At 40.5% G+C, this 27,508-nt stretch overlaps 1 protein-coding gene across 1 annotated transcript; it reads right to left on the reverse strand.

The window, feature by feature from the left end:
- Positions 1-3,239: 3,239 nt before the first annotated feature.
- On the reverse strand, positions 3,240-8,486 carry CD1C (CD1c molecule). The gene is made up of 6 exons (XM_003821009.6): positions 7,879-8,486; positions 6,608-6,874; positions 5,641-5,922; positions 5,134-5,412; positions 4,708-4,798; positions 3,240-4,555 (listed from the first exon to the last, which is right to left on the reverse strand). The coding sequence occupies exons 1-6, from the start codon at positions 7,937-7,939 to the stop codon at positions 4,534-4,536; spliced, it is 1,002 nt and encodes a 333-aa protein (XP_003821057.1). The 5' UTR covers positions 7,940-8,486; the 3' UTR covers positions 3,240-4,533.
- Positions 8,487-27,508: the final 19,022 nt, after the last annotated feature.

Genomic DNA, 27,508 nt, shown 5'->3' on the forward strand with positions numbered 1-27,508 from the left:
ATGGGTCTCTTGAAGATAACTTACAGGTGGGTCTTGTTTCTTTTTTTTTTTTTTCTTTTTTAACTTGAGACAGGGTCTCACTCTGTTACTTAGGCTGAGGTGCAGTGGCATGATCACAACTTACTGCAGCCTCCGCCTCCCCAGGCTCGGGTGATCCTCCTACCTCAGCCTCCTCAGTAGCTGGGACTACGGGCATGTGCCACCATTCTTAGCTAATTTTCTTGTATTTTTTTGTAGAAATGGGGTTTTTCCATGTTGCCTAGGTTGGTCTCAAACTCATAGGATCAAGCAACCGGCCTGCCTTAGCCTCAAAGTGTTAGGATTACAGGCATGAGCCAGGGTCTTGTTTCTTTATTCAACTTGCCACTCTGTGCCTTGGGGTGTTTAGCTCATTTACCTTCAAGGTAAATATTGATAAGTGAGAAGTTGATTTTGTCATTATTGTTAGCTGGTTGTTATGTAGACTTAATTGTGTAGTTCCTTTATAGTGTCACTGGTCTGTTTACTTAAGTGCATTTATGTGGTGGCTGGTAAGAGTCTTTTATTTCCATGTTTAGCACTCCCTTAATGACTTCTTATAAGGCAGGTCTGGTGGTAATAAATTTCCTTAGCATTTGCTTTGCTGAAAAGAATTTTATTTCTCTTTAACATATAAATTTTATTTGGGCTGGATATGAAATTTTGGGTCAGAATTTCTTTTCTTTAACAATGCTGAATATAGGCCCTCAAGGTCTTCTGGCTTCTAAGGTTTCTGCTGAAAAGTATGCTGTTAGCTTGATTGGGGTCCCTTTGTAGGTGACCTGCTCCTCCTCTCTGGTTGCCTTTAGTATTTTTATCTTTCACATTGACCTTGGATAATCTTATTATTGTGTATCTTGGGGATGGTTTTCTAGTATAGTATCTCTCAGGAATTCTCTGAATTTCTTGAATTTGAATGTTGACCTCTATAGTGAAGTTGAGAAAATTGTCATGGACAATATCCTCATACATGTTTTCAATTGTTTGCCCACTCTCTCTCTCTCTCTTTCAGGGACATCAGTGAGTACAGGTTTGGTCTCTTTACATAATCTCATATTTCTCAGAGATTTTGTTCATCCTTCTGTATTATTTTTTCTTTATTTTGTGTGACTGAGTTAATTAAAAGAACTGGTCTTTGAGCTCTGAGATTCTTCCCTCAGTGTGGTCCATTCTGCCTTTAATACTTCCAATTGTATTATAAAATTCTTTCGTGAATTTTTTAGCTCTGTCAAATCAGCTTAGTTCTTTCTTAAAATGGCTATTTTGTCTTTCAGTTATTGTATTATTTTACTGGATTCCTTAAATTCTTTGGATTCCATTTCAACTTTCTCCTGAATCTCATGATTTTCATTGCCATCCAGATTCTAAAATCTATGTCTATTATCTCAGCCATTTTAGTCTGATTAGGAAAGATTGTTGGGGAGCTAGTGTGTTCATTTGGAAGTAAGAAGACACTCTGACTTTTAGAGCTGCCTGAGTTCTTCCACGGGTTCTTTCTCATCTATGTGGGCTGATGTTCCTTAAACCTTTAAAGTTGCTGTCCTTTTGATGGGGCCTTTTGCTTTTATATTCTTTGATGCCCTTGAGGCTTTGACTATGGTATAGGTTTGGGTCAGTGAGCTAGCTTTATTTCTTGATGATTTCAGGGGGCCATGGCTCAGCTCAGCACTCCTGGGCTATGTGCTCTAAGACTGAGGGCCTGGGACCAGGCCCAGAACCTTGTTCTTTGGCCCCTTGAGACTGAGCACCTGCTTCACTGGAGGGGGCCAAGGTGCTCCCAGTCCACTAGCAACAACACTCCTATGGTGGGCCGGGCGGGGGGGTCCCAGAAAAGCATTTCATAAGGGCAGTGGCAGTGGGGGTCTGCTCTCACATGCATGTACTGGCAGCAGTGGGGCAGTGGCATGGTGGGGGTCCACACTCACTCACATGCTGGTGGTGGGGGGGCAGCAGGGTAGAAGGTCCATGCACATGTACACCAGGGATGGTAGTGTGGCAGGGTACATGCACGCATGTAGGCTAGTGGGGACAGCGCAGCAGTGGTGAGGTCTCCATGCATGTGTGCACAGAAGTGGTAGCAAGGCAGCGATGTCTGTGTGTGTATGCCAGCAAAGCAGTTGTGGGTGCTGAAGGCAGGTGCATGCTGATGTGAGGCCAGTGACAGAAGCTCTTTGGTGGTTTGGTGGGGTCAGCCAGTGAAAGACCTATGGCAGTGGTCTCTGAGAACTGCCTCAGTTGAACATCTGAGGCTGTGCTGCAAGCAGGTACAGACAGGCAGGGATTCTGGGAGAGGCCAGCAGACATGGGGTGGGGGTCTCAGATCAGTCTGGCCCCATCCAAATAGCATGGTAGCCCTATTCTGTCCAGGTCTGATAGTCAACAAAGGGGTCAAAGCCACCTAGAGGAGCATGCCAAGCCTCGGGTAATGGACATCCCTAACCATGCTCCACTGTAGCTGTTCTCACACCAAACCCTCTGGGTTCCATAGAAGCTGGAGTCCTGTCCCTGCCAACTCTGCAAGTAGCTTTCCCTGCCAACTCAAATGTCTGTGTGGGTCGTAGGGGTCTCCTGCAGCTAGGATTCCAGAGGTTCATGGTTAGAGTGGGCCACTTCATGCCTATTTAACCAACCCCTTCCCTAGAAGCCACTGAGGACCAAGAATAAGTCCTAGTGTTTGGCAACCCTGCGTAGGGTTTGCAGTTTCTTCCCCCCTTCAGCCCAGGGTCTGCATTCTCCCTCCATCCACTCTCAATGCCTTCTTTCCAATGATCTTCTCAGAGTATACTGCTCTTCTTGATGGTCTTGTCTCTTGGTGGGAGAAGCTCTTCCTGGCTGCATCTAGTCAGCCATCTTGTCTCTTCTCCCAAAAATAAGTTTAATTTTATATATTTTTGGCTTTGTTTCCCAGTTTCCTGGGTGTCCTAGAATCCTCTCTATTGATCTCTCTGTATCTGCAGGTCACAGGGTGACTAAGGGTGCAGCAGAGTCACCTAGGGCCTCCTGCTGCCAAGGAAATGAGCACTGGAAGCAGGACCCAAGCTGGGTGAGTGGGCACAAGGAGACAAAGGCCCTGCCAGATCTGGGAAGCCACCTCCTCCTCCAAAAAAAGTTATATCCATACATGGAATTCTATTCAGCAATAAAAAGGAATGTTTACTAATACACTGAGCAGCATGGATTACTTACAACCATATGCTAAACTGAAGAAAAATAAAAGGCAATACCAAGTAGATATGTTTATTTCCATCTTAATAAAATCATAGAAAATACAAGTTTAAGCTTAAGTGACATAAAGTATATCAGTAGTTGCAAGAATGCCAGGTTGTTGGTGTGCTTGACTACAAACAGGTATGAGGGGTTATGACATTTAATATCTTGATTGTGATTTTGTTTACATGGGCTTATGTAATTATCAAAATAAATAGAACTGTACACTTAAAGATTCAAATTTTACTATAAATTATACATCAATAAAATCTATTTAAAATTTTTTGAAATAAATAAAAACATGAAAACAATAGAAAAGAAACATGGACAGATTGAGGAAGCAAACATTGCAACTTCAGGAGAGTGGACACAATCTCATTTGTTTTATCCACCACCAGTTTAGAAGCTGTATGTGCCTGTCTCAACTCAGTACCCAAAAAATATTAGTTGAATTAGTGAATGAAACCTAAAGGGACTAAAGTTTAGCCGAGGCTATCTCAGATAACACAGTCCTTTAGGAAATTTGTCTTCCGTATACAGCACAACAGTTGCCTTGATCCCACTCCAACCCTGAGGACCAAATCTCTTGTTCCTTTTCTTAAGTATTCTGTGACATATCTGCACCACTGATCATCACATGTAACTTGCACACTCTCTATTTGCATTTGTAATTCTCTGTGTTTAGAAAATAAGTGTATCAAGGCACAAGGCTGCACTTTTCCTTAAATGTTTAAGGAGAAAATGAGGGAGCTAAAGGAGAGTGGAATTTATCTGCTAGGTATGAAGCATTTAAACAAAAAGAGAAGCATGAATATTTCCAATGCTACAACAACATTGGGAAGGAATATAATGAGAAAAATTGCCAACATGACAGTTAATCCAACTTAGATATGATGTTTTGTTTTGTGTTTCACTGAGCCCATCATATGCAGGAAAGGCACATTTATCATGATCCTTGCCTCCTAAAAGCTTAAAAATGTGAAGTGAAAGACTCAAGTAGCTGCAACACAGGGTAGGAAGTGTTGCATGCACATAACAGTTGAGGGGCTCTCTGGGTTCAGTATGGGTCAAGGAAGATCGTTGGAGGAAATGACATCAGAAATGGGCTTTGAAGGTTGAGTGCTATATAAAAAGTGGAGATTCCAAGAAAAACATTCCAAATTAGAATTTGGTTTTTATTAACAAATGTTTATTATGCAGAAAGAGAAACAATTTAAATGGAGAGTCGACGGGATGGCATCACTATATTGTACTAGGCTCCTGGGTTGCTGGGTTCTTAACACAATGGGGGAGTCAGGGGGAAGAGTCTCACAGGATATCTTGATATGAGCTGTGAAGGAACAGGAATGGGAGAAACCCTGAATAAGTTGGAGGTGGTAACTGAGGATAAGGTGGAGTAGTCAATAGAGAAAAGCTAAGAGAGTTCAAAATGGAATGTGAAATAAGAAACTGGGAGGAGAGGAGGAAATACAAAAAACTCACCAGTGCTTCTTAAACCATAACACAAGGACTATTAGAATCACCAAGGGCACTATCACTACCAAGGCAATCCAATTCATGGAAAAGTGGTGTCCTGCACATATTGGAAAGATACGTGGATGCCATTTTAAACTCACTGCTGATTCTATTTCATCTATTGATTTCCTTACTTAACATATGCATTGGATGAGTTGCATCAGTTATCCTATTTCAGTCACTCTATTCCAAAACTTACTCAAGGAAGGATTCCTCATTTCCCCTTAAATCTAGCATCCATGTATCCCTTAGGTCTTACTCCACTATTCTTTAAATTACCCTATACATTTCTTCCTACAATCCCTCACCTAGGTCTGCTATCCTCAAAATTTCCTCTCCCCTATCGTCTAGGCTCAAGAACCACCTACCTACACTTCCAACCTCCAGTCTTACCCCAGTAGAGGATGATGTCCTGGCCTCCTAGACTGCTGTGTCTCACTCGACAAGACAGGCCAGAAGCCTCCTCAGATGCCACCTCCAGGATCACCTGAAGATACCATGTCCCATCAGCATTAGGAAGAATATCACCATGTTTAGTGCCCAGTTGCTCCTGTTCATTCCGCATCCATGTCACCCAAACAGGCTTTGGGTAGAAGCCGGAGGCATGACAAACCAGCAACAGCTGGCCAGACCCAAGGCTGGGGCGACTGGACAGCCAGGCCTCTGGCCTCACTGCAGAGAGCAGAAAAAGTGTTCTGATGCAGAAACTTACACACAACTTACATCCACATACACACATCCACGTGAATATGCAGTTATCTTTTTCCTGCCTCTAAGAAACTATTACCCAGCAACCCCTCTGCTTCTTGTCCTCTTTCTTGTCCTGAGTTTGAAGGGTGGGAACAGAAGGGGCAGGACTTGAATAGAAAAATCTTAGAGGAAGGGGCTGAAACTACTGACCTTGCCTGTGTACATACATCTTCCCTGCATCCAGGAGACCCAAGAGAAATCGGGGGCAAGTGCTTCTTATGAGATTATACACTGTTTCTGTGACACCTTCATACTGATGATTGAGTAGATGACAGACACTTTGGGCCAAACTTCCACTGCCTGGAGATGGCACCCATGTTGTATTCTGGAAACTCAGTAAATCTAATCCGTTGAAAGCTACCTGAAAGAAGCCTTCTGGGCTCTTTCCAGAATGCAGCTCACAGCCCGCTTTCACCTGTACTTCAAAGGGATCTGGAGGAAGGGAGGAATGAGAAAAAGAGTTCAAACAAAAAAGTGAAAACAACAGTATAAAAACCCAGGGCTGTATCAGGAAGTGAAGCAAGAAAGTTTTACATGGATGTAAGAGTGAGCCAAAGACATATTTGATCAGAAACAAGAGAGAAAAATTGCTGGGGATAGGGAAGGGGACAATAAAAGATAAATGCCTTGAATTAACAAGAAAAAGTGGCCAAGGAAGATGTGGAAAAATGATAGGTGAGCCACATAATATAGGATAGAGGGTGAAGGAGGAGCCTTTGTGAGGGAGGTAGGAGGATAGCATTCCATGATGCATGAAATTGGTCATAATGGTCATTGAACTGTGGACATAGATCTTTGAAGAAATTGAATGGGGGAATAGATTTTATTTTAAGGGAGTCAAGCACAGAGTGGGACAGCTGTGTATCTCTGGATTGTAGGATACAGAGGGAGACCACAGGTGGAAGATAACAAAGCACAAGAAAAAAAAAATTCCAAAAATAGCAACAGCCTAGGAAATTTGAGGGAGTCAACATCAGGAATATCCCTTAAAAGGTTCATCTATGCAGAATTTTATGGTGGGATGGGATAATGGGAAATGGCCCAAAAATTAGTAGAGAATATTTCCCTGAAATAGAACATTCTAAAGAACTCCCATAATTTAGATGATTGAACTTACATTTCGAGTAATCTTGACTTGCATGGTCTTGAATCTCCCGAGTTAATCCAAAGAGATAGAAACGAAATAACAACTCTAGGTCTAACAACTCTTCATTGCTGAAGTTGCCCTTGGACCAGGTATGCAGGAAAATTATTTTGCCTGATTCACTGTCCCAGCCATGAGTCTGCAACTCGTCTAGCCATCCTGAGCCCTGACCTCGTGCCCAGGATTGGTTGACAAATGAGAAGATCTGGATAACATGGAAGGAGACGTGTTCCTGGGATGCTTTTGGTGGAAGAAGGGCAAGTAGTGTAAGGAAAAAAAAAAAAGAGAGAGGAAAGGAAAATAGAGAGAAAACGGAAGGTGAACCAGTTACCACAGAGAAACATTAATGACTACTTTAGCTATACCATTTTCCTTACACAGAGCCCCATGCTCTGCCACCATCCTCTAAAAGAGTAAACTGGACCTGGAGAGAGGTATGCTCAAATGGCAACCATTCTGGCTTCTTCATTGATCCATCTTGGGAAAGCCCATCGTGCTCAACCCAGATACATGTAACCTTGCAGCTGACAGAGATGTTCATACTATCTGCATTGTCACCACCGGCGAGGAGAAGAACTAGCAGCGGAAACTACAGAAACAGCATGTCATTTGCAGTTGTTTCCTTCTCTCAGAAAAGCCATTTGCTGATCTCTGTTCTTAGCAAACTTATCCCTCTACATCTATATTCTGACTTCCTTCTACCAACAGACAATCTTCCCCATCAGCCACTGACAGCAACAAGACAATCTGCTTCCCTTAACCTTAGGCCTCCTACTCAATCTCTCATTTCCCCATCTGCTCCGAACTAAAGTTACTCTCTTCTCTCAGGATTTTAGCTGCTCTCCCACTAAGCTCCATCTTATCTACTTCCCTTCCTCAACTGCCTTAGACAAAGTGGTGCGTGGCATTGAAAGGTTGCTTCATCCCTCTGGACCTTGCGTGTCATTTGTAACATAAAAAGGAGAAACCACATCATTTTCCTGGGCTCTGATTGTTTTAACGGAAAATGGAGAGGAAATGGAAAGTGAACCAGTTACCACAGAGAAACATTAATGACTACTTTATAACATTTTCCTTACACAGAGCCCATGCTCTGCCACCATCCTCCAAAAGAGTAAACTGGACCTGGAGACAGGTATGCTCAGATGGCAAGCATTCTGGCATCTCTATTGATCCATCTCGGGAAAGCCCAGCACACTCTACCCAGATACATGTAACCTTGCAGCTGACAGCGATGTTCTTACCGTCTGCATTGTCACCACCTGGGAGGAGAAGAGCTAGCAGCAGAAACTGCAGAAACAGCATGTCATTTGCAGATGTTTCTTTCTCTCAGAAAAGCTGTTTGCTGATCTCTGTTCTTAGCAAACTTATCCCTCTGTACCTATATTCTGACTTCCTTCTACCAACAATCTTCCCCATCAGCCGCTGACAGCAACTAAGAAGATCTGCTTCCCTCAACCTTGGTCCTCCTACTCAATCTCTCATTTCCCCACCTGCTCTGAACTAAAGTTATTCTCTTCTCTCAGGATTCCAGCTGCTCTGCCACTAAGCTCCATTATATCTACTTCCCTTCCTCAACTGCCTTAGACAAAGTGGTGTATGGCATTGAAAGAAAGGTCACTTTGTCCCTCTGGATTTTGCATGTCATTTGTAAGATAAAAAGGAGAAACCATGTCATTTTTTCAGTTCCTGCTTGTTTTAATAGATCACGGTTCTTCCAGTTTCTCCACTTAACTTTGCCTCCACTCTCCATAGTGTCCCCTCTTCTCATCACTCCATTCTTTCTTTCCCCCTTTTGAATGTCCTCAAAGTTTTCTCTTTCCAATTTCACCCCTTTTCACCCATCTTTCTTATTTCCTCATTCTCACTGATTCTTTTATAAACTGGAGACGTTGCTTTTTACATCTTCCAAGATTTCCCTGCACAATTGTATAAACTACAGTCCACTCTACATTATCCTTAGAGATTAAATTGCAGCCATTCAGAATGCATAGGACCATAACAAATATAAAGGAGCCCTTCTACTGCATTTAATCTGTATAGTCATTCACTAAAAAATTACATAGTACATGGTTGATACCAGTGTCTTACTAGGCATATAAACACACAGAGGTTAACAATGTAATCTCTTCTATCAAAGAGTTTCAAACTGCAGATGTTTAAACAAAAAATTAAAATGCATTGTGATTTTAATTTCAATGTATAGAATCCCAGATACAAATCTACTTAGAACTATATTCTCTAGAGCAGCATTTTGACTGACTAACCCCCTGGGAAGTTCATAATTTGAAGTCCTGGAAGAACAGCATGCATCTCAACTAAATACTGAAAATTCTGTACAGTGTGGAATGGTATACGATTGTGATAGTCAGAACATGCAGCTTTTCAAGAGGACTCATACATGGGGAGACCACAAAAATCCAAATTTAAGTTGTTTTGTGATCTGACCAAAATACATTGTATAAAAAGGGCAGCATTTGTCAATGTTTGATTTAAGTAGTTTATATGAAGTATTCAGTGACTTATCAGTGACCCTGGCTGGTTAATATGTGTAAATACATGAACACAGTCTTTCTGAGATCCAGGAAATACATTTATTATTATAGTGTTTCTTAAATCATATTAATTATTCACTGAATGCATTGGAGCAGTCACTTAAAATCTGGGCATGAATTTGTGCTGGGCACAATGACTCGTGCCTGTAATCCCAGCACTTTGGGAGACCAAGGTGGGAAGATCACTTTAGCCCAGGAGTTTGAGACCAGCCAGGGCAACAAAGTTAGACCTCATCTCGATAAAAAAATTAAAAAGTTAGCCAAATGTGGTGGCACATGCCTGTAGTCCCAGCTAAATGGGAGGCAGAGGCAGGAAGATCTTTTGAGCCCTGAAAGTCAGGGCTGTAGTGAGCCATGTTCATGTCACTGTACTCCAGCCTGGGTAACAGAGCAAGACCGTGCCTCAAAAAGAAAATCCCATTTGTAACATTGTTTCTGTTTTAAATTTATATTTATTCTACGTATTTACTATGTACAACGTGATACTTTGATATATACACTATTTCTTAGGTTTGTCAACGTTAATAGTGAGGCCAGAAGTCATTCTCAATGAGCTCTTCCTATCATGGCCACAGATATGTGGCAATTTCTATGAACCACAATATCTTTAAGAGCAATACCCAGTTCAAATCCTACCCAAATCATTCATAAGCACCAGGTGTTATCTTTGCTCATCTTGTGCTGTTAATGGCAAATACTTGGTTTGTGGTTTTAGAAAACAATAGTAGATACCACATTATGTGTTTATTCACATTTTTTTTCCATGGTCCTACAGGAAAGATGCAACCGTCCTATTTCCTAATAGTTGGGTTAAGGTCATGGACTGAGTTCTGGGCAATGGAATGTGTGGTGTTGGAAGCATTAGCCAGCTCCAGTCCTGACCACTGAAAATATCACATCTGATCATCTTACCCTGTGGTACCAACTTGGCAGTCAAATTTCTAAATGGCAAGGCTATGAGATGGAGAAGAGCAGCCTGATCTACATGCAGTTTAACTGCATGAGAAATAAACTTCATTGTGTTAAGCCTCCAAGTTCTAAAGTTTATTTATAACTGCAACATAACCTAGCTATATTGGATAATATTATAAAACCCAGTAAGTATCATCCTTTTTGCCCTCTTGAATTCAGAAGCAAACAAGTTGAAAATAACATGAGATAGATGGATCTAATGGTCAATCTTGACTTCTGATAGTGCCACTAGATAATTTGCTTTAAGTGTGTAATCCAAGTGATCTTGCTCATACTGGACCCTAAATGGAGTGGCCTTCTCATTGTTATGGACTGAAAGTTTGTGTACCCTCCCGAAGAAAAAAAAATCACATGTTGAAGCCCTAACTCTCAGTGTGATTATATTTGGAAATGGGGCCTCTAAGAAATAATGTCAATCTCATGTCTAAAGGGTAAGGCCCTGATCCAATAGGCTTAGTGTCCTTATAAGAAGAGATACTGGAGTGCCCTTCCACTTTCCTTCTCTATCTCTCTGTCTCTCCCTGTCGCTCTCTGTCTCTGTGTGTGTGCGTGTGTGTGCACACCCACCATGGAAAGGCCGTATGAGCTCATTGTGAGAAGGCAGTTGTCTGTATAAACCAGGAAGAGAGCCTTCACTAGAAACTGAGTCTTCCAGATGGAGATTTTGAACTTCTAGCCTCTAGAGCTGTGAGAGAATAACTTCCAGTTGTTTAAGCCACCCAGCTGATTGCCTTGTGTTAGCACAGCCCAAGAAGACTAATACACTCACTTATTTCAGACAATGCTGATAAAACCCTAAGTTCCCCACCTGAGCAACTGTTCCCATGAGAGCCAGGGCCTGGAGGAGGAGAGCAAGACTGAGCCTTTGGGGAGCAACTTGCCCAGAGAGGTAAAGGGCAGTAGGAGGTGCTGATATATACTTACCCAGTTTCCCTCCTGAATTTATCAGTGAGATAAATCAGTCTGTTTTCAGAGGAAAGATTAAGGGGTGAGGAAAAAAAACAAAAAGTATTTATGGGAAATTCCCCCTCAGGGTGCCTAGAAGAGGAAGTAACACCCTCACCCCCATCATGGCAATACGCATTCAAATGGACACCTAGAAATGTGTGTTCTCCGAAAACTTCCCTCTACTTTGCTCCACACAGTCACCATGTCATTTCTCTCCCTCCATCTGGTTTTTCCTCTCTGATCTGACTGATATGTAGTCCTGCTTTCATCCTGTGGGACAGAGATCACAGCCACAGTCCCTGCCTGTGTGTCACAGTCCATATCCCTCCATGTCCATGCAGTGCTCTGCCCCAGAGCTGCCATGGGAAACGTGATCCTTAGAATGTCTATCAGCCTAAAATATTCAAATTGCTTTCATGAAAAATAACCCAGACTCCTAAGTATGACAATTTTATACACAAGAGTTTATGTACATCTATCCCTAAAAAGGAAGGGTGGAGGTAGTGTAAGAAGGGAAACTGGCAGACTGTTTACACTGGTGAATACTTATAAATATAGATGCAAGAATCTGAAATTGATATAAAATGCAATGGGGAGAGGAGTAAGTGGTTATTAAGCTCTCTGAACACACAAAATCCTAAGAGAATAATCTGAAGTGGATAGGACACCCTATGATTAGAACCCAGCCTGAGCAGAGGGGCGGGGCTGTCCCGAGGGAGCCCAGTGCTTTTCCTGTCCTTCCCCAACTTCCCTTTTCTTGTCCTTTTGCTCAGACCACAGACGTTGTTGTGTTTGCCTTCGCCTGGGCTCTTCTTGCCTGTCACTTCCCTAAGACCACTCTAGTGGGTGACTTTTGCACCCTGAGAGAGAGAGAGATTTCCTCAGAACTCCAGTGTCATGTTCCCACACCACACAGCTCTGTCATCCCTTCCTCCCAGCAGAAACCTTGCCCTCTGCCTACTTCCTCATTACGGAAACCCCACAAGCCTCCCACAGCCACGTGACTCTTACATGGCCTTTCATTTCCTCCTCAACTCTTATTGAAGTGATTCACTCCTTCTTTCTGGCCTCCAAGCATAGTTCCTGTGGCTAGCATATATCCTCCACCCTCTCCCCTCTACAACAGCCAAAAAGGTCCCAGTCTGAGAGCTATGAAAACTCCTAGATGGACCACTTACTAGAAGCACTAATCCCCCACTGTAAAATGACAAAATTGGAGGAACTTGATATTTTCTAGTTCCATTTCAACTTTAATATTCTTTGACTTGTCCTGTGCTTCTGTTCATTTCTGTTTACATAGTATTTTCTTTCTCTTCTGGGCTTCTTTGTCCTAATGTTTAACTTTTCTATGATCTCATATTGCTTTCTACTTATCCTTTGTTTGAATCCCTTGTGTCTCCTCTCCATCTTATCACCAATTCTACCTAAACTCCCTACCCATTCATTCTAAGCACCACCCTGGCTAAATTTTGAAGCCTAAAATATTGCTTTTCACTTAGTCCTTAGATTTCTGTGTTTATGGTGGCTCATACCTGTAATCCCAGCACTTTGGGAGGCTGAGGCAGGTGGATCATGAGGTCAGGAGTTCGAGACTAGCCTGACCAACATGGTGAAACCCCGTCTCTACTAAAAATACAAAAATTAGCCAGGTGTGATGGTGTGTGACTGTAATCCCAGCTACTCAGGAGACTGAGGCAGGAGAATCCCTTGAACCCAAGAGGTGGGGGTTGCAGTGAGCCGAGATTGCACCACTGCACTCCAGCCTGGGTTACAGAGTGAGACTCCATCTCAAAAAAAGACAAGAAACAAACAAACTACAAAACACATAGATATACTGGGTAAGCTATAATTTTAAAAATTATTTATACATGTATGCATTGAACTCACAAGATAAGAAAGTCTGCAAAAAACAAAACAAATAAGAAATTAAAAACTAGATAGGGAAATAGAAGCTAACACTTGAGCTTCCCAAGACAGTGACAAGAGTGGGTTCCTGAGGGCTTTGACCGCAGTATCCACATAGGTCATAAGATCATGTTGAGACCACCAAATAAAAGTGCAAGAAATCTTCTACTGTATCCTCAATAAAACTGGTCAGGAAAAAAAAAGTCCAACTGAACCAAAAGACAAGAAGGAATCTTGTGGTCGCCTTAAGCTCTGGCTAGATTTCCTTTTTTTTTTTTCTTACAAAAAGTTTTAGTCACAGGTTTGCTCTCACAGGAATTTAGAGATTAAATGTATTCTATTTGTCTTAAAATGTCTGATCCAAGAAATCAACAATACAAAATAGTTCCAAGCTTGTAGAAATACTATATCACTCAGAAGCAAACACAAAACTTATTTCTAGTAGTATATAATTTCAAAGCAAGCACAAAAATATTCAACAAAATCAACACAGTCTTCTTCATTTTTCTGATATAGGCTGTCTTTGTTTTGCCCAGTTTCGAAATGCACAAATTTCAGTCAGCAAGGTTTTAGTTAAATAACACAAATTCCCCAACAACAAGTTTGAAATGTGTGCCACAAATTTCAGTTGCCACAGTATAGTAACTCTTAGTAACTGCACGAAGTATAAACTACCACTAGGTCTTCAGTCCATGAGTCACCATAGAAGTAACAAATCCACATCATAATCAGTGACCAATTGCTTTACATATGTCAAAGTTTGTCAGTTTGACTATTATTCTGTGCTGTGCAAAACAGCAAAGCATGTAGGCGTGTAGTCCTGTGGTCTCATTGTGTCTCAGTAATAAACCCATACCCATCTGACATGAGTGAATAATAGAAAGAGGAAATTGGGCAACAAAGATGAATGTGTAAAGAAGAAAAGGGACAATGCTAGAAGTGAGATTTGAATTAAATATAAAAGAAACTATAGAGGAAATAGCTGACCATGGGAATGCTGAGAATGCTACTGTTTGAGAGACTTTAGAGGTGAAGCTAGAGGAACCTGGAGGAGGAAAGTGATTGTTGTGAAAAGAATGAAGGTGTCTTAAATGAAGTGACACTGGCAGAAAACTTCCCATTAAAGGAACTCTCAGAGATATTCCCCAAGAGGGAAAGCACGAAGTATAAAATATCGGAAGCTGATCCAAACATTAAAAGGAGTATGAAAATTCACCAAGGAATACAAAGATACTCTATATCTTTAAGTAACAGAAGATGAAGGCAAACATTGTTCAAAACATTCTTGGTAAGTTAATACAAGGGAAAAAGACTTTAATTCCAAATGTTTTAATGTTTTAAAGTATAGTGTGCTAAGTAAATTATAGTTGTACTGTTTTTCACTTCCCTATATATTTATAACCAATAGTAAGTGGGTTTTGAATATTTTGACAAAGATGTTTCAAGTCACAGGGTGATCATAATTCTCTCCCTTGATTATTGAGATCCTTTCACATGATTTTAGCTTACATGATCAATTTTTACAGTCCTGCATTAACATGCAAAGCAAAGACTGACTTTATATTACAGGATTTGGAGTCAAAATTTTTAAAAACTGCAGGTTGTTAAGTATCAGTGATATCTTCTTATGAATCTTATCACCTCATTTTTCATTTAAAAATGTCATAATCCTTTGAAGTTTGCAAGGAATTATTGGGATTTTAATATCATTCTGTTTATGGTATTAATTTTACTTACATATCATGCCAAACCAGTATTAAACACATCAATTTCAAAGTATTTTTGGAAGTACTTATACTTTTGGCTTGTTTTCTAGAATCCAGGATTTTATTAATATCTTCAAAATTTCTAAAGAAATATTGCAGACTATCACTAATTGAATCCCTAGGAATACAATGGTGTCAGCTCAACTTCCCCATCATATAATCAACCACGGTTATAATTTTATATTAATTTCTATTAGCAATGCAATCCAATGTTTTGTCAAGACTGAGAGATAATACTACTCTTGTATGATATTTTTAAACTATTTAGAGATAAATTTTACTATATCTTTTACTACAAAAGTTTTAAAAAGACTGTGAATGAGCCTATCTAGATTCCTCCTCTCTGGGAAGGGCATCTCTGAAAGAAAGGCAGCAGCCCCAGTCAGGGGCTTATAAGTAAAACTCCCATCTCCCTGGGACAGAGTACCTGGGGGAAGCGGCAGCTGTGGGCACAACTTCAGCAGACTTAAATGTTCCTGCCTGCCAGCTCTGAAGAGAGCACCAGATCTCCCAGCACAGTGCTCAAGCTCTGCTAAGGGACAGGCTGCCTTCTCAAGTGGGTCCCTGACCACCATGCCTCCTGCCTGGGAGACACCTCCCAGCAGGGGTCGACAGACACTTCATACAGCAGAGCTCCTGCTGGCATCTGGCAGGTGCCCCTCTGTGACAAAGCTTCCAGAGGAAGTAACAGGCAGCAATCTTTGCTGTTCTGCAGCCTCCACTGGTGACACCCAGGCAAACAGGGTCTGGAGTGGACCTCCAGCAAACTCCAACAGACTTGCAGCAGAGGGGCCTGTTAGAAGGAAAACTAACAAACAGAAAGGAAAAAGCATCAACATCAACAAAAAGGATGTCCACACAAAAACCCCATCCAAAGGTCACCAAAACGAAAGATCAAAGGTAGATAAATCTACGAAGATGAGGAAAAACAGAAAAAAAAGGCTGAAAATTCTAAAAAAGAGTATGTCTCTTCTCCTCTGAAGGAACGCAACTCCTTGCCAGCAAGGAAACAAAACTGGATGGAGAATGAGTTTAACAATTTGACAAAAGTAGGCTTCAGAAAGTGGGTAATAACAAACTCCTCCAAGCTAAAAAAGCATATTCTAACCCAAAGCAAGGAAGCTAAGAGCCTTGAAAAAAGGTTACAGGAATTGCTAACTAAAATAACCAGTTTAGAGAAGAACATAAATGGCATGATGGAGCTGAAAAACACTGCAAGAGAACCTTGTGAAGCATACACAAGTATCAATAGCTGAATCAATCAAGTGAAAGAAAGGATATCAGAGATTGAAGATCAACTTAATGAAATAAATCGTTAAGAAAAGATTGAGAAAAAAGAATGAAAAGGAACCAACAAAGCCTACAAGAAATGTTGGTCTATGTGAAAAGACCAAACCTACATTTGATTGGTGTATTTGAAAGTGACGGGGAAAATGAAACCAAGTTTGAAAACACTCTTCAGTATATTATCCAGGAGAACTTCCCCAACCTAGCAAGACTGGCCAACATTCAAATTCGGGAAATACAGAGAACACCACAAAGATGGTGATCATTAAAAAGTCAGGAAACAACAGATGCCGGAGAGGATGTGGAGAAATAAGAATGCTTTTACACTGTTGGTGGGAGTGTAAATTAGTTCAACCATTGTGGAAGACAGTGTGGTGATTCCTCAAGGATCTAGAACTAGAAATACCATTTGATCCTGCAATCTCATTATTGGATATATACCCAAAGGATTATAAATCATTCTACTGTAAAGACACATGCACATGTATGTTTATTGTGGCACTAATCACAATAACAAAGACTTGGAACCAACCCAAATGCCCATCAATGATAGACTGGATCAAGAAAATGTGGCACATATACACCATGGAATATTATGCAGCCATAAAAAAGGATGATTTCATGTCCTTTGCAGGGACATGGATGAAGCTGGAAACCATCATTCTCAGCAAACTAACACAGGAACAGAAAACCAAACATACATGTTCTCATTCATAAGTGGGAGTTGAACAATGAGAACACATTGACACAGGGCAGGGAACATCACACGCTGGGGCCTGTCAGAGGATGAGGGGTTAAGGGAGAGATAGCATTAGGAGAAATACCTAATCTGGATGATGGGTTAGTGGGTGCAGCAAACCACCATGGCACGTGTATATCTATGTAACGAACCTGCACATTCTGCACAAGTATTCCAGAGCTTAAAATATAATTAAAAAAAGAAAAAAGAAAGTACTTAATGTTTACAGCAGGCGAATAAAGACCATATGAAGGTCTTGGGGCTTTTTGCTTAATTTTTCCTGCCTTTTAACATACTGCAAACATGTCATTTGTTTAGGAGAGAAAAAAAGACTGTTAATGGATCAAAGAATATAGAATGACATTGAATTTTTTCACACACTTTTAGATGTTGCCAATTATATTTACCATGCATGGTGGCATTGTCATATCCTGAATCTTCAAATTATTTTGTTTATATTTAACTTTTGTAACTTGTCTATTAATGTTGTATATAACTTTTGTAACTTGTCTATTAATGTTGTATATAATTTTTCTAGTAATTCCATACATTGGGAAATTTATTCAACACACAAAAAGTGTTTTAAATGGAATTATATGCACTTGGAAATACATAAATTAATAATAATAATCTGCTTTACCTAGCTTATATTTGAGGATATGTCATCAAACCTTAGTGGACAATATATAGAATTTCTTACTTTAATTAAATTTACTTGATTCATCATATCTACCATAATCCTAATTGTTTAGTTTTGTATTTTATACCCTAAGTAATATGCTATATTATTTGGTGGTAACATTAGTCATCTATACAAATGTTCCACCATAATGTTATAATTTGCTGTGATATTTGCAAGTGAAGACAATAGTAATACATTTTCTTGGATGATGCTCTGGATTCCTGACTTTGTCCTGCCAAAAACTGAACCACTCATATCACATGTCATTCACATATGTCAATAATTTCATATAGTTCATTTACTTTAAAAATGTAGAAATAGGGGTGGTTCCAGGATGGCCGAATAGGAACAGCTCCAGTCTATAGCTCCCAGCATGAGTGACGCAGAAAATGGGTGATTTCTGCATTTCCAACTGAGATACCGGGTTCATCTCACTGGAGATTGTCGGACAGTGGGTGCAGGACACTGGGTGCAGTTCACCGAGTGTGAGCCGAAGCAGAGCGAGGCATTGCCTCACCTGGGAAGTGCAAGGGGTCAGGGAATTCCCTTTCCTAGCCAAGGGAAGGGGGGACAAGCAGCACCTGGAAAATTGGGTCACTCCCACCCTAATACTGCACTTTTCCAATGGTCTTAGCAAACGGCACACAAGGATATTATATCCCGCACATGGCTCGGAGGGTCCTAAGTCCACAGAGCCTCACTCATTGCTAGCACAGCAGTCTGAGATCTAACTGCAATGCAGCAGTGAGGCTGGGGGAGAGGCACCCGCCATTGCTGAGGCTTGAGTAGGTAAACAAAGTGGCCGGGAAGCTCGAACTGGGTGGAGCCCACCATAGCTCAAGGAGGCCTGCCTGCCTCTGTAGACTCCACCTCTGGGGGCAGGGCATAGCTGAACAAAAGGCAGCAGAATCCTCTGCAGACTTAAATGTCCCTGTCTGACAGCTTGGAAGAGAGTAGTGGTTCTCCCAGCATGCAGCTTCAGATCTGAGAAGGGAAAGACTGCCTCCTCAAGTGGGTCCCTGACCCCCAAGTAGCCTAACTGGGAGGCACCCCCCAGTAGGGGCAGACTGACACCTCAGACAGCCAGGTACCCCTCTGAGACAAAACTTCCAGAGGAATGATCAGGCAGTAACATTTGCTGTTCACCAATATTCGCCGTTCTACAGCCTCCACTGCTGATACGGGCAAACAGGGTCTGGAGTGGACCTCCAGCAAACTACAACAGACCTGCTGCTGAGGGTCCTAACTGTTAGAAGGAAAACTAACAAACAGAAAGGACATCCTCACCAAAACCCCATCTGTACGTCACCATCATCAAAGACCAAAGGTAGATAAACCACAAAGATGGGGAAAAAACAGAGCAGAAAAACTGAAAATTCTAAAAATCAGAGCACCTCTCCTCCTCCAAAGGAATGCAGCACCTCACCAGCAATGCAGCAAAGATGGATGGAGAATGACTTTAATGAGTCGAGAGAAGAAGGCTACAGATGATCAAATTTCTCGGAGCTAAAGAGGGAAGTTCGAACCCATGGCAAAGAAGTTGAAAACCTTGAAAAGAAATTAGACGAATGGCTAACTAGAATAACCAATGCAGAGAAGTCCTTAAAGGACCTGATGGAGCTGAAAACCATGGCACGAGAACTATGTGATGAATGCACAAGCTTCAGTAGCCAATTTGATCAACTGGAAGAAAGGGTATCAGTGATGGAAGATCAAATGAATGAAATGAAGTGAGAAGAGAAGTTTAGAGAAAAAAGAATAAAAAGAAACAAACAAAGCCTCCAAGAAATATGGGACTATGTGAAAAGACCAAATCTACATCTGATTGGTATACCTGAAAGTGACAGGGAGAAAGCAACTAAGTTGAAAAACACTCTGCAGGATATTATCCAGAACTTCCCCAACCTAGAAAGGCAGGCCAACATTCAAATTCAGGAAATACAGAGAATGCCACAAAGATACTCCTCGAGAAGAGCAACTCCAAGACACATAATTGTCAGATTCACCAAAGTTGAAATGAAGGAAAAAATGTTAAGGGCAGCCAGAGAGAAAGGTTGGGTTACCCACAAAGGGAAGCCCATCAGACTAACAGTTGATCTCTCAGCAGAAATTCTACAAGCCAGAAGAGAGTGGGGACCAATATTCAACATTCTTAAAGAAAAGAATTTTCAACCCAGAATTTCATATCCAGCCAAAATAAGCTTCATAAGTGAAGGAGAAATAAAATACTTTACAGACAAGCAAATGCTGAGAGATTTTGTCAGCACCAGGCCTGCCCTACAAGAGCTCCTGAAGGAAGCACTAAACATGGAAAGGAACAACTGGTATCAGCCACTGCAAAAACATGCCAAATTGTAAAGACCATCGAGGCTAGGAAGAAACTGCATCAACTAATGAGCAAAATAACCAGCTAATATCAAAATGACAGGATCAAATTCACACATAACAATATTAACCTTAAATGTAAATGGGCTAAATGCTCCAATTAAAAGACACAGACTGACAAATTGGATAAAGTGTCAAGACCCATTAGTGTTCTGTATTCAGGAAACCCTCTCACATGCAGAGACACACATAGGCTCAAAATAAAGGGATGGAGGAAGATCTACCACACAAATGGAAAAGAAAACAAGGCAGGGGTTGCAATCCTAGTCTCTGATAAAACAGACTTTAAACCAACAAGATCAGAAGAAAAAGAAGGCCATTACATAATCGTAAAGGGATCAATTTAACAAGGAACACTTTTACACTGCTGGTGGGACTGCAAACTGGTTCAACCATTGTGGAAGACAGTGTGGCGATTCCTCAGGGATCTAGAACTAGAAATACCATTTGACCCAGCCATCTCATTACTGGGTATATACCCAGAGGATTATAAATCATGCTGCTATAAAGACACATGCACACGTATGTTTATTGTGGTGCTATTCACAATAGCAAAGACCTGGAACCAACCCAAATGTCCAACAATGATAGACTGGATTAAGAAAATGTGGCACATATACACCATGGAATACTATGCAGCCATAAAAAATGATGAGTTCATGTCCTTTGTAGCGACATGGATGAAGCTGGAAACCATCATTCTCAGCAAACTATCGCAAGGACAAAAAACCAAACACTGCATGTTCTCACAGGTGGGAATTGAACAATGAGGACACATGGACACAGGAAGAGGGACATCACACACCGGGGCCTGTTGGGGGGTAGGGGGAGGGGGGAGGGTTAGCATTAGGAGATATACCTAATGTAAATGACGAGTTAATGGGTGCAGCACACCAACATGGCACGTGTATACATATGTAACAAACCTGCATGCTGTGCACATGTACCCTAGAACTTAAAGTATAATAATAAAAAAATAAATAAATTAAAATTAAAATTAAAAAAATGTAGAAATAATTTGGGACCCAGGATGCTGTTATCTTGCTCTATATTTATTTAAGGGCATTGGATCAAAATTGCTTTATTAATTTCAGAGATTACGATAATTTGGAACTGTGTTGTAATCCCTGCACAGGTTATTCTCCTTCTGTTTTATACTTACTGCTAGAATTAACCCCTTAAGTTCCCAATTTAAAATGTGGGCTTCAATTATATCTTTGAAGATTTACACGTCTGTTAAAAGCTTAGCTTTTCAGTCTCATTAGTGCCTCTCATGGAATCAGTAGATGCCTCTGGGGAGAAAAGCAGCCCCAAATACAGAGTTCATCACTATGAGTTTCTCTCTTCTCCCAGATATTAACCCAATAATCCATCTCCCTTTTGTGGGTTCTTTGATGCCTTGAGGCAGGTTTTATTTTACATTTTTATTGCTTTTTCTAGACATCCTTGATAAGAGAGTTGGTCCAAATTATGTAGTATAACATTTCTAGAAACAGAAGTCCTTCTGTTTCCCATCATTCTGAGCAAACTATCGCAAGGACAGAAAACCAAACACCGCATGTTCTCACTCATAGGTGGGAATTGAACAATGAGAACACTTGGACATGGGGCGGGGAACATCACACACTGGGGCCTGTTGTGGGGTGGGGGGATGGGGGAAGGATAGCGTTAACAGAAATACCTAATGTAAATGATGAGTTAATGGGTGCAGCAAACCAACATGGCACGTGTATACATACATAACAAACCTGCATGTTGTGCACATGTACCCTAGAACTTAAAGTATAATTTAAAAAAAAAGAAGTCTTTCTGTTTCCTTTTTAGTTATTTATTAATAGAATTTACCATCCTTATATGTGTGAAGCCACAATTTGTGTCTCAAAAATCTAAGCAATAACAGGTATAGGCAAATTGAACCTATGCAGTGGGAGATGATTCCTGGGCCTCCGTACAAGCCACATAAAGTCAAGGTGAGTTCATTCCTGGGACTCCTTCTTGACCCTGAAACCAGTTTAAAATAATGTAGGAGACAAACCAAATTTGAGGTATCTCATCTAGACTGCAGACCTTTCAGTCTGGACTGAAAAACAAGGCAAAAACTGGCATAATTATTTTGCTGCCTGGTGTTTTAGAAGATCCGATGTCAGCTGGGCATGGTGGCTCACACCTGTAATCCCAGCACTTTGGGAGGGTGAGGAGGGCGGATCACAAGGTCAGGATATCAAGACCATCGTGATCAACATGGTGAAACCCCATCACTACAAAATACAAAAAATTAGCCAGGCATGATGATGCGTGCCTGTAGTCCCAGCTACTCAAGATGCTGAGGCAGGGGAATGGCTTGAACCCAGGAGGCGGAGATTGCAGTGAGCCGAGGTTGCACCACTGCACTCCAGCCTGGGCGACAGAGAGAGACTCCATCAAAAAAAAAGAAAGAAGAAGAAGAAGAAGGAAAAGGAGAAGGAGAAGGAGAAGAAGAAGAAGAACTGATATCTAAGAGGTCTCTGGTTCCATTAATAGAATTTTTGCTTTAGCCATCATGCTGCGGCAGCCTAGTTAAGGTTACTGCTTGTAGAATCCCGTGCATATTTCCTAAGATTTGCTCTGGCCTTGGCCTGTGTTTACAATATTGACACCGTTTATGAGGCATTTATTTAAGGTCCAGCAAGTAAATCCATATTTCCATAAGGACATACCCTTGCTCTAGTGGGTGCTGTGGTCAGCCAGCAATACAACCTCTTCAGGAAGAAGATGCTTATTCCTCAGCTTCAGGGAGTGTTGGCTGCTGACTACTCACAGATGTGTCCTTCTAAAAACTGCCTTATGTAGAAGGGAGCCATTTTGCCTAAGGGGACATTCTTTCCCTAGGGAAAGCCCACATCGAATATAGAAGTACAAAGGTATGAGCCCATTACTTCATTTCAGAAAACCTCTGAAGGGCCATCTTAGCTCCAGAACTCTCTATGAGGTTGTTAGATCCTCTGTTACAACTGCATCACAGTTCCTTGTCTCACTGCTCAGTCCTGCTTCCCTCTTTCTTTTGGTAGTGCTGTTTCATAGAACACTCCCTAGTAAGCATTCTGCAGGCCGAGGCTCATCTGAGTGTTTCCTCGGCAACTGACCTGAGACACTCATCTACATAGAGCCACTTAACACTCATCTTAAGCAAACCCATCTTAAACAGCCACAACTTACCACAATAAAAACCTCAAATGGCCACTAGAAACAAAGTCCTACAGCTGCCTGTTCAGACCACAGCGGTAAGGAGGCAGTCGCACAGCATATAAAAGCCAGTCATATTCAACGACAGAGGCCACTGCACACCAACAAGGTCAAAGACTCATGGCCACAGCCTGTTTTCTAAACGTTGGCTCCACCAAAAGATTCTTCCCAAATTATTTTATTCTCCATTTCCATAATACTTTATTCCCTATAGTCGTCTTCTAACAAAGGTCCTAGTAGCTTTGTTTACGCTCTCCTGAATTGAACTTTTTCTATTAAACTGTAGATATCAACCTTTCATCATACTCAAAATCAGAAAAATGTGTGCTAAAAATTTATACCAACTTTTATTATAACTTTCTTTTTAATAATCAGCATCCTTTTATTTGCTGATGTTGTTACAGAAACCAATTACATTAGCCACAAAAAAAGTGTTTTCCTGAGTTGAAGAGCAAGGCAATTACTCTCCAAAATGTTAAGTAAAACAGTGTACAACATCAGTATTAAAATGTTAAATTTTACATTGTTTTTACCACTTTGATTTTCTGAACAATTTTGTTGAACAAAATAAGATAAAAGATTACATGTTTATTTTATCTTCAGGAATGTAAAGGTCTAATTATTCAAACAGTTTTTTATGATAAAACTAAACTCTGAAGGTGTCTACAGAGTTGGCATTTTTTTCTCTCTTCCTCTCTTTAAATCAGAAGTCTAACAAGGATTAGAAAAGACAAAACTCTATTCAGTGTTTCTGGCAAAGTAGAAAGGGTGAAAATATTAAAAATAGAAACTCCTTGGCTTTTGTTGTAAGTTATAGCTCTTTACTAGATTCAATATAGATGAAGTTTCTTTCTCTACTTGGGATTTACCTAAGTGAAATGGGTTATGAAATATTTCACTCTATCATTTTCCCAGAAGTTCCCTCTGATTTCTAACAAGTTTGTTTTCATATAAATTTTGGAACGGCTAGTTGCATTTTCTCCCTTGCTTTAGAAAATATAAAGACAAAAGTGAAAGTGAACTTAAATACAAATAACTTGGGTGCTATTATCAAAATTTGGTTTTGTCTTAGCAAAAATTAAGTAATCCACACAGGTCGTCTCAATGAGAAAAATAAAGAGCCTCAAATAAGCATTCCATAGACCAATGCTATTGATGATTAATTGATACTCAACTGACATCCTGAATTAGTTAAATTTGGTTGTGAGTGACAGAAAATTCAAACTGACAGTATCTTTTAAAAGATGGAGCCAGGCACAGTAGCTCATGCCTGTAATCCCAGCACTTTGGGAGGCCGAAGTGGGTGGATTACTTGAGCTCACGAGTTGGAGACCAGCCTGGCCAATATGAGGAAACCCCATCTCCACTAAAAATACAAAAATTAGCTGGGCATGGTGGCATGTGCCTGTAGTCCCAGCTACTCAGGAGGCTGAGGCAGGAGACTTGCTTGAACCCGGGAGGTGGAGGTTGCAGTGAGCCGAGATCACGCCATTGCACTCCAGCCTGGGCTACAGAGCAAGACTCCATCTCAAAATAATTAAATAAATAAACAAAAATGCAACCACATTTCTCTCTCTTATAAAAAGACAGGAGTAGGCAATGCAGGGTTGATGTGTCATTCCATGGTGTCAGGAACTCAGTTTCCAATTTCCTTCTTTTGGGGGGCAGAGTTTTTATTTTTTTGTTTTGTTTTGGTCTTTACCACAGTTAGTCCTCATTCCAGTGGTCTTCCCATACCCTGAGGTGACTGCCAGAGTTCTTTCCATCAAATCCACCTTTCATCCAGCCAATAAGAGGAAGGGAAGAAGTGAGCACATCGACTTCCCATGATTTCAGAGCTGCTTTCTGCAGAAGTTATACATCACATTTGGCAGGTTGTAATCACATGACCACAATCAGCCAAAGGGTGCCAAGAAACATAGCTTTTATTCTGCCCAGCTAATAATCAGCAGGTTTCAGTTATTCTAGAGGAAGTGACAAACATATCCTGGGAGAAAACCAGTGTTCTCTGCCATATAGCCCATTTGGCAAGTCATTTATTTATTTAGCTATGCAGGTGTATAGTTAATAACCAGTTTTACTTGAATGGGCAATCTGGAAATAGCTCAAGGACCCATGGCTGCTTTTCTTACTTCATACTCATAGTATTCTTTTTTCTCACTTTAAACTCATATTAAGATTCATATCTGTTTCAAATAGTTTCCTGTCTAAAGCCATATCTGGCATTCTCTATGAAGTACAGTTGGTTGTGCATTGGGATGAGGGGGGTTGTAGTTATGTCAACTAGTGCCTTTGTATTTGGAAAAAAAAAACAAAATTATATTACAAGAAGAATCTTGGTGCTCTCTATGGGTGCTATCAGCCTTCCAGGAGCAAGTCTCAGATTCAAGCAGAAGTCCTTGAGTAGATTTGCAGAAGCCACAAGAAATTTCCAATTCCAATTCCACTTGTAAGTCAACCTATTGTCAAAGTTACTGTTCTGTATTTAACAGATGATAGAAAATAGTTTTACATCCGGTATATGTTAGAATACATAATCTAAACGTTGCTGCTGCTTCAAAAATAATTTAAATCAGTTCAATATAAACAGTATCTTTGAAAGATGTGGAATCTATTCATTTCTACAGATAACAAAATCTACCCTTGGGTTTGCTAGAACATCAGAAAGCTGCATGTCTGGACTAGATCCTGTTATGCTGTGTAGAATTACTTTTCCCAGTCTTTGTCATAGGCTGACATAATGATCTTACTTTAAGAGACTTAATCACAAAAAGACCTATGGACCTCATAAAATTTACTGAAAGGACTTTCCTGAGAACATTGTTCACTGCGTTAAGCAGTTTCTCCTCTGATGGAAGAAATGTCCTTGTGGCCTCAGGACCAGGAATAGCCATAATTCTCCTAAACAGCCCATTGTCTATCTTCTAGACACTGCGAGTATATAACTGATCCTGTCTTAATTATCATGGACCTCCAACAATGCGTGACCCACATCTAACCAGAGTATAGGGTATCGTGGCACTTCTTTAAAAATTTACACTGTTCTTGGCTTCATCTTATTTTATTGGCCATATATTTCCCTGGATTCTATTCCTGGATTGTTATCAATATATTTTTAATATTTTAGAGCCAAAAAGTTATTGTGAATTTAAGGATAGGTTTCTGAGCTGCTGCGTGATTTGGGGGGAGCCATAAGACAAAATTTTTAATAACAAGCATATGCAGAAATGGCATTTTAATCTCTACTGTCATCTACTGGTAGAATACAAAAATTTGTTTTTTGTTTGTTTTCCATTAGTTCTTGGGATGCAGGTGGTTTTTTGTTACATGGATAAGTTATTTAGTGGTGATTTCTGAGATTTTAGTGCACCCGTCACACAGCAGTGTACATGGTATCCAATATGTAGTCTTTTATCCCTCACCCCCTCCCAATCTCCCCCCTGCTAAGTATCCAAAGTCCATTATATCACTCTTAATGCCTTTGTGTCCTCATAGTTTAGTTCCCACTTATAAGTGAGACATACAATATTTGATTTTTCATTCCTGAATCACTTCATTTAGAAAAACGGCCTCCAGCTCCATCCAAGTTGCTGCAAAAGACATTATTTTGTTCTGTTTTATGGCTTAGTAGTATTCCATGGTAAATATCTACCACATTTCCTTTATCCACTCATTGGTCAATGGGCACTTAGGTTGGTTCCATATCTTTGCAATTGTGAATTGCGCTGCTATAAACATGCATGTGCATGTGTCTTTTTCATATAATGATCTCATTTCCTTTGGGTAGATACCCAGTAGTGGGATTGCTGGATCGAATGGTAGTTCTACTTTGAGTTCTTTAAGGAATCTCCATACTGTTTTCCATAGTGGTTGTACTAATTTACATCCCCAACCACAGTGTATAAGTGTTCCCTTCTTACCACATCCGTGCCAACATCTTTTGTTTTTTTACTTTTTAATTATGGCCATCCTTGTAGGAGTAAGGTGGTATCTCTTTGTGGTTTTAATTTTCATTTCCCTGATGATTAGTGATGTTCAGCATTTTTTTAATGTTTGTTAGCTGTTTGTATATCTTCTTTTGAGAATTGTCTATTCACATTCTTTGCCCACTTTTTGGTGGAATTTTTGTCATTTTCTTGCTGATTTATTTGAGTTCCATGTAGATTCTGGATACTAGTCCTGTGTCAGATGCATAGTCTATGAGTATTTTCTCCCACTCAGTGGGTTGTCTGTGTACTCCACTGATTATTTCTTTTGCTGTGCAGAAGCTTTTTAGTTTAATTAGGTTCCATATATTTATTTTTGTTATTGTTGCATTTGTTTTTGGGGCCTTAGTCATGAATTATTTTCCTGAGCCAATGTGCAGAAGAGTTTTTCTGATGTTATCTTACAGAGTTTTCATGGTTTGGGATA

The sequence above is a fragment of the Pan paniscus genome, chromosome 1, assembly GCF_029289425.2.
Source record: "Pan paniscus chromosome 1, NHGRI_mPanPan1-v2.0_pri, whole genome shotgun sequence".
NCBI lineage: Eukaryota > Metazoa > Chordata > Mammalia > Primates > Hominidae > Pan > Pan paniscus.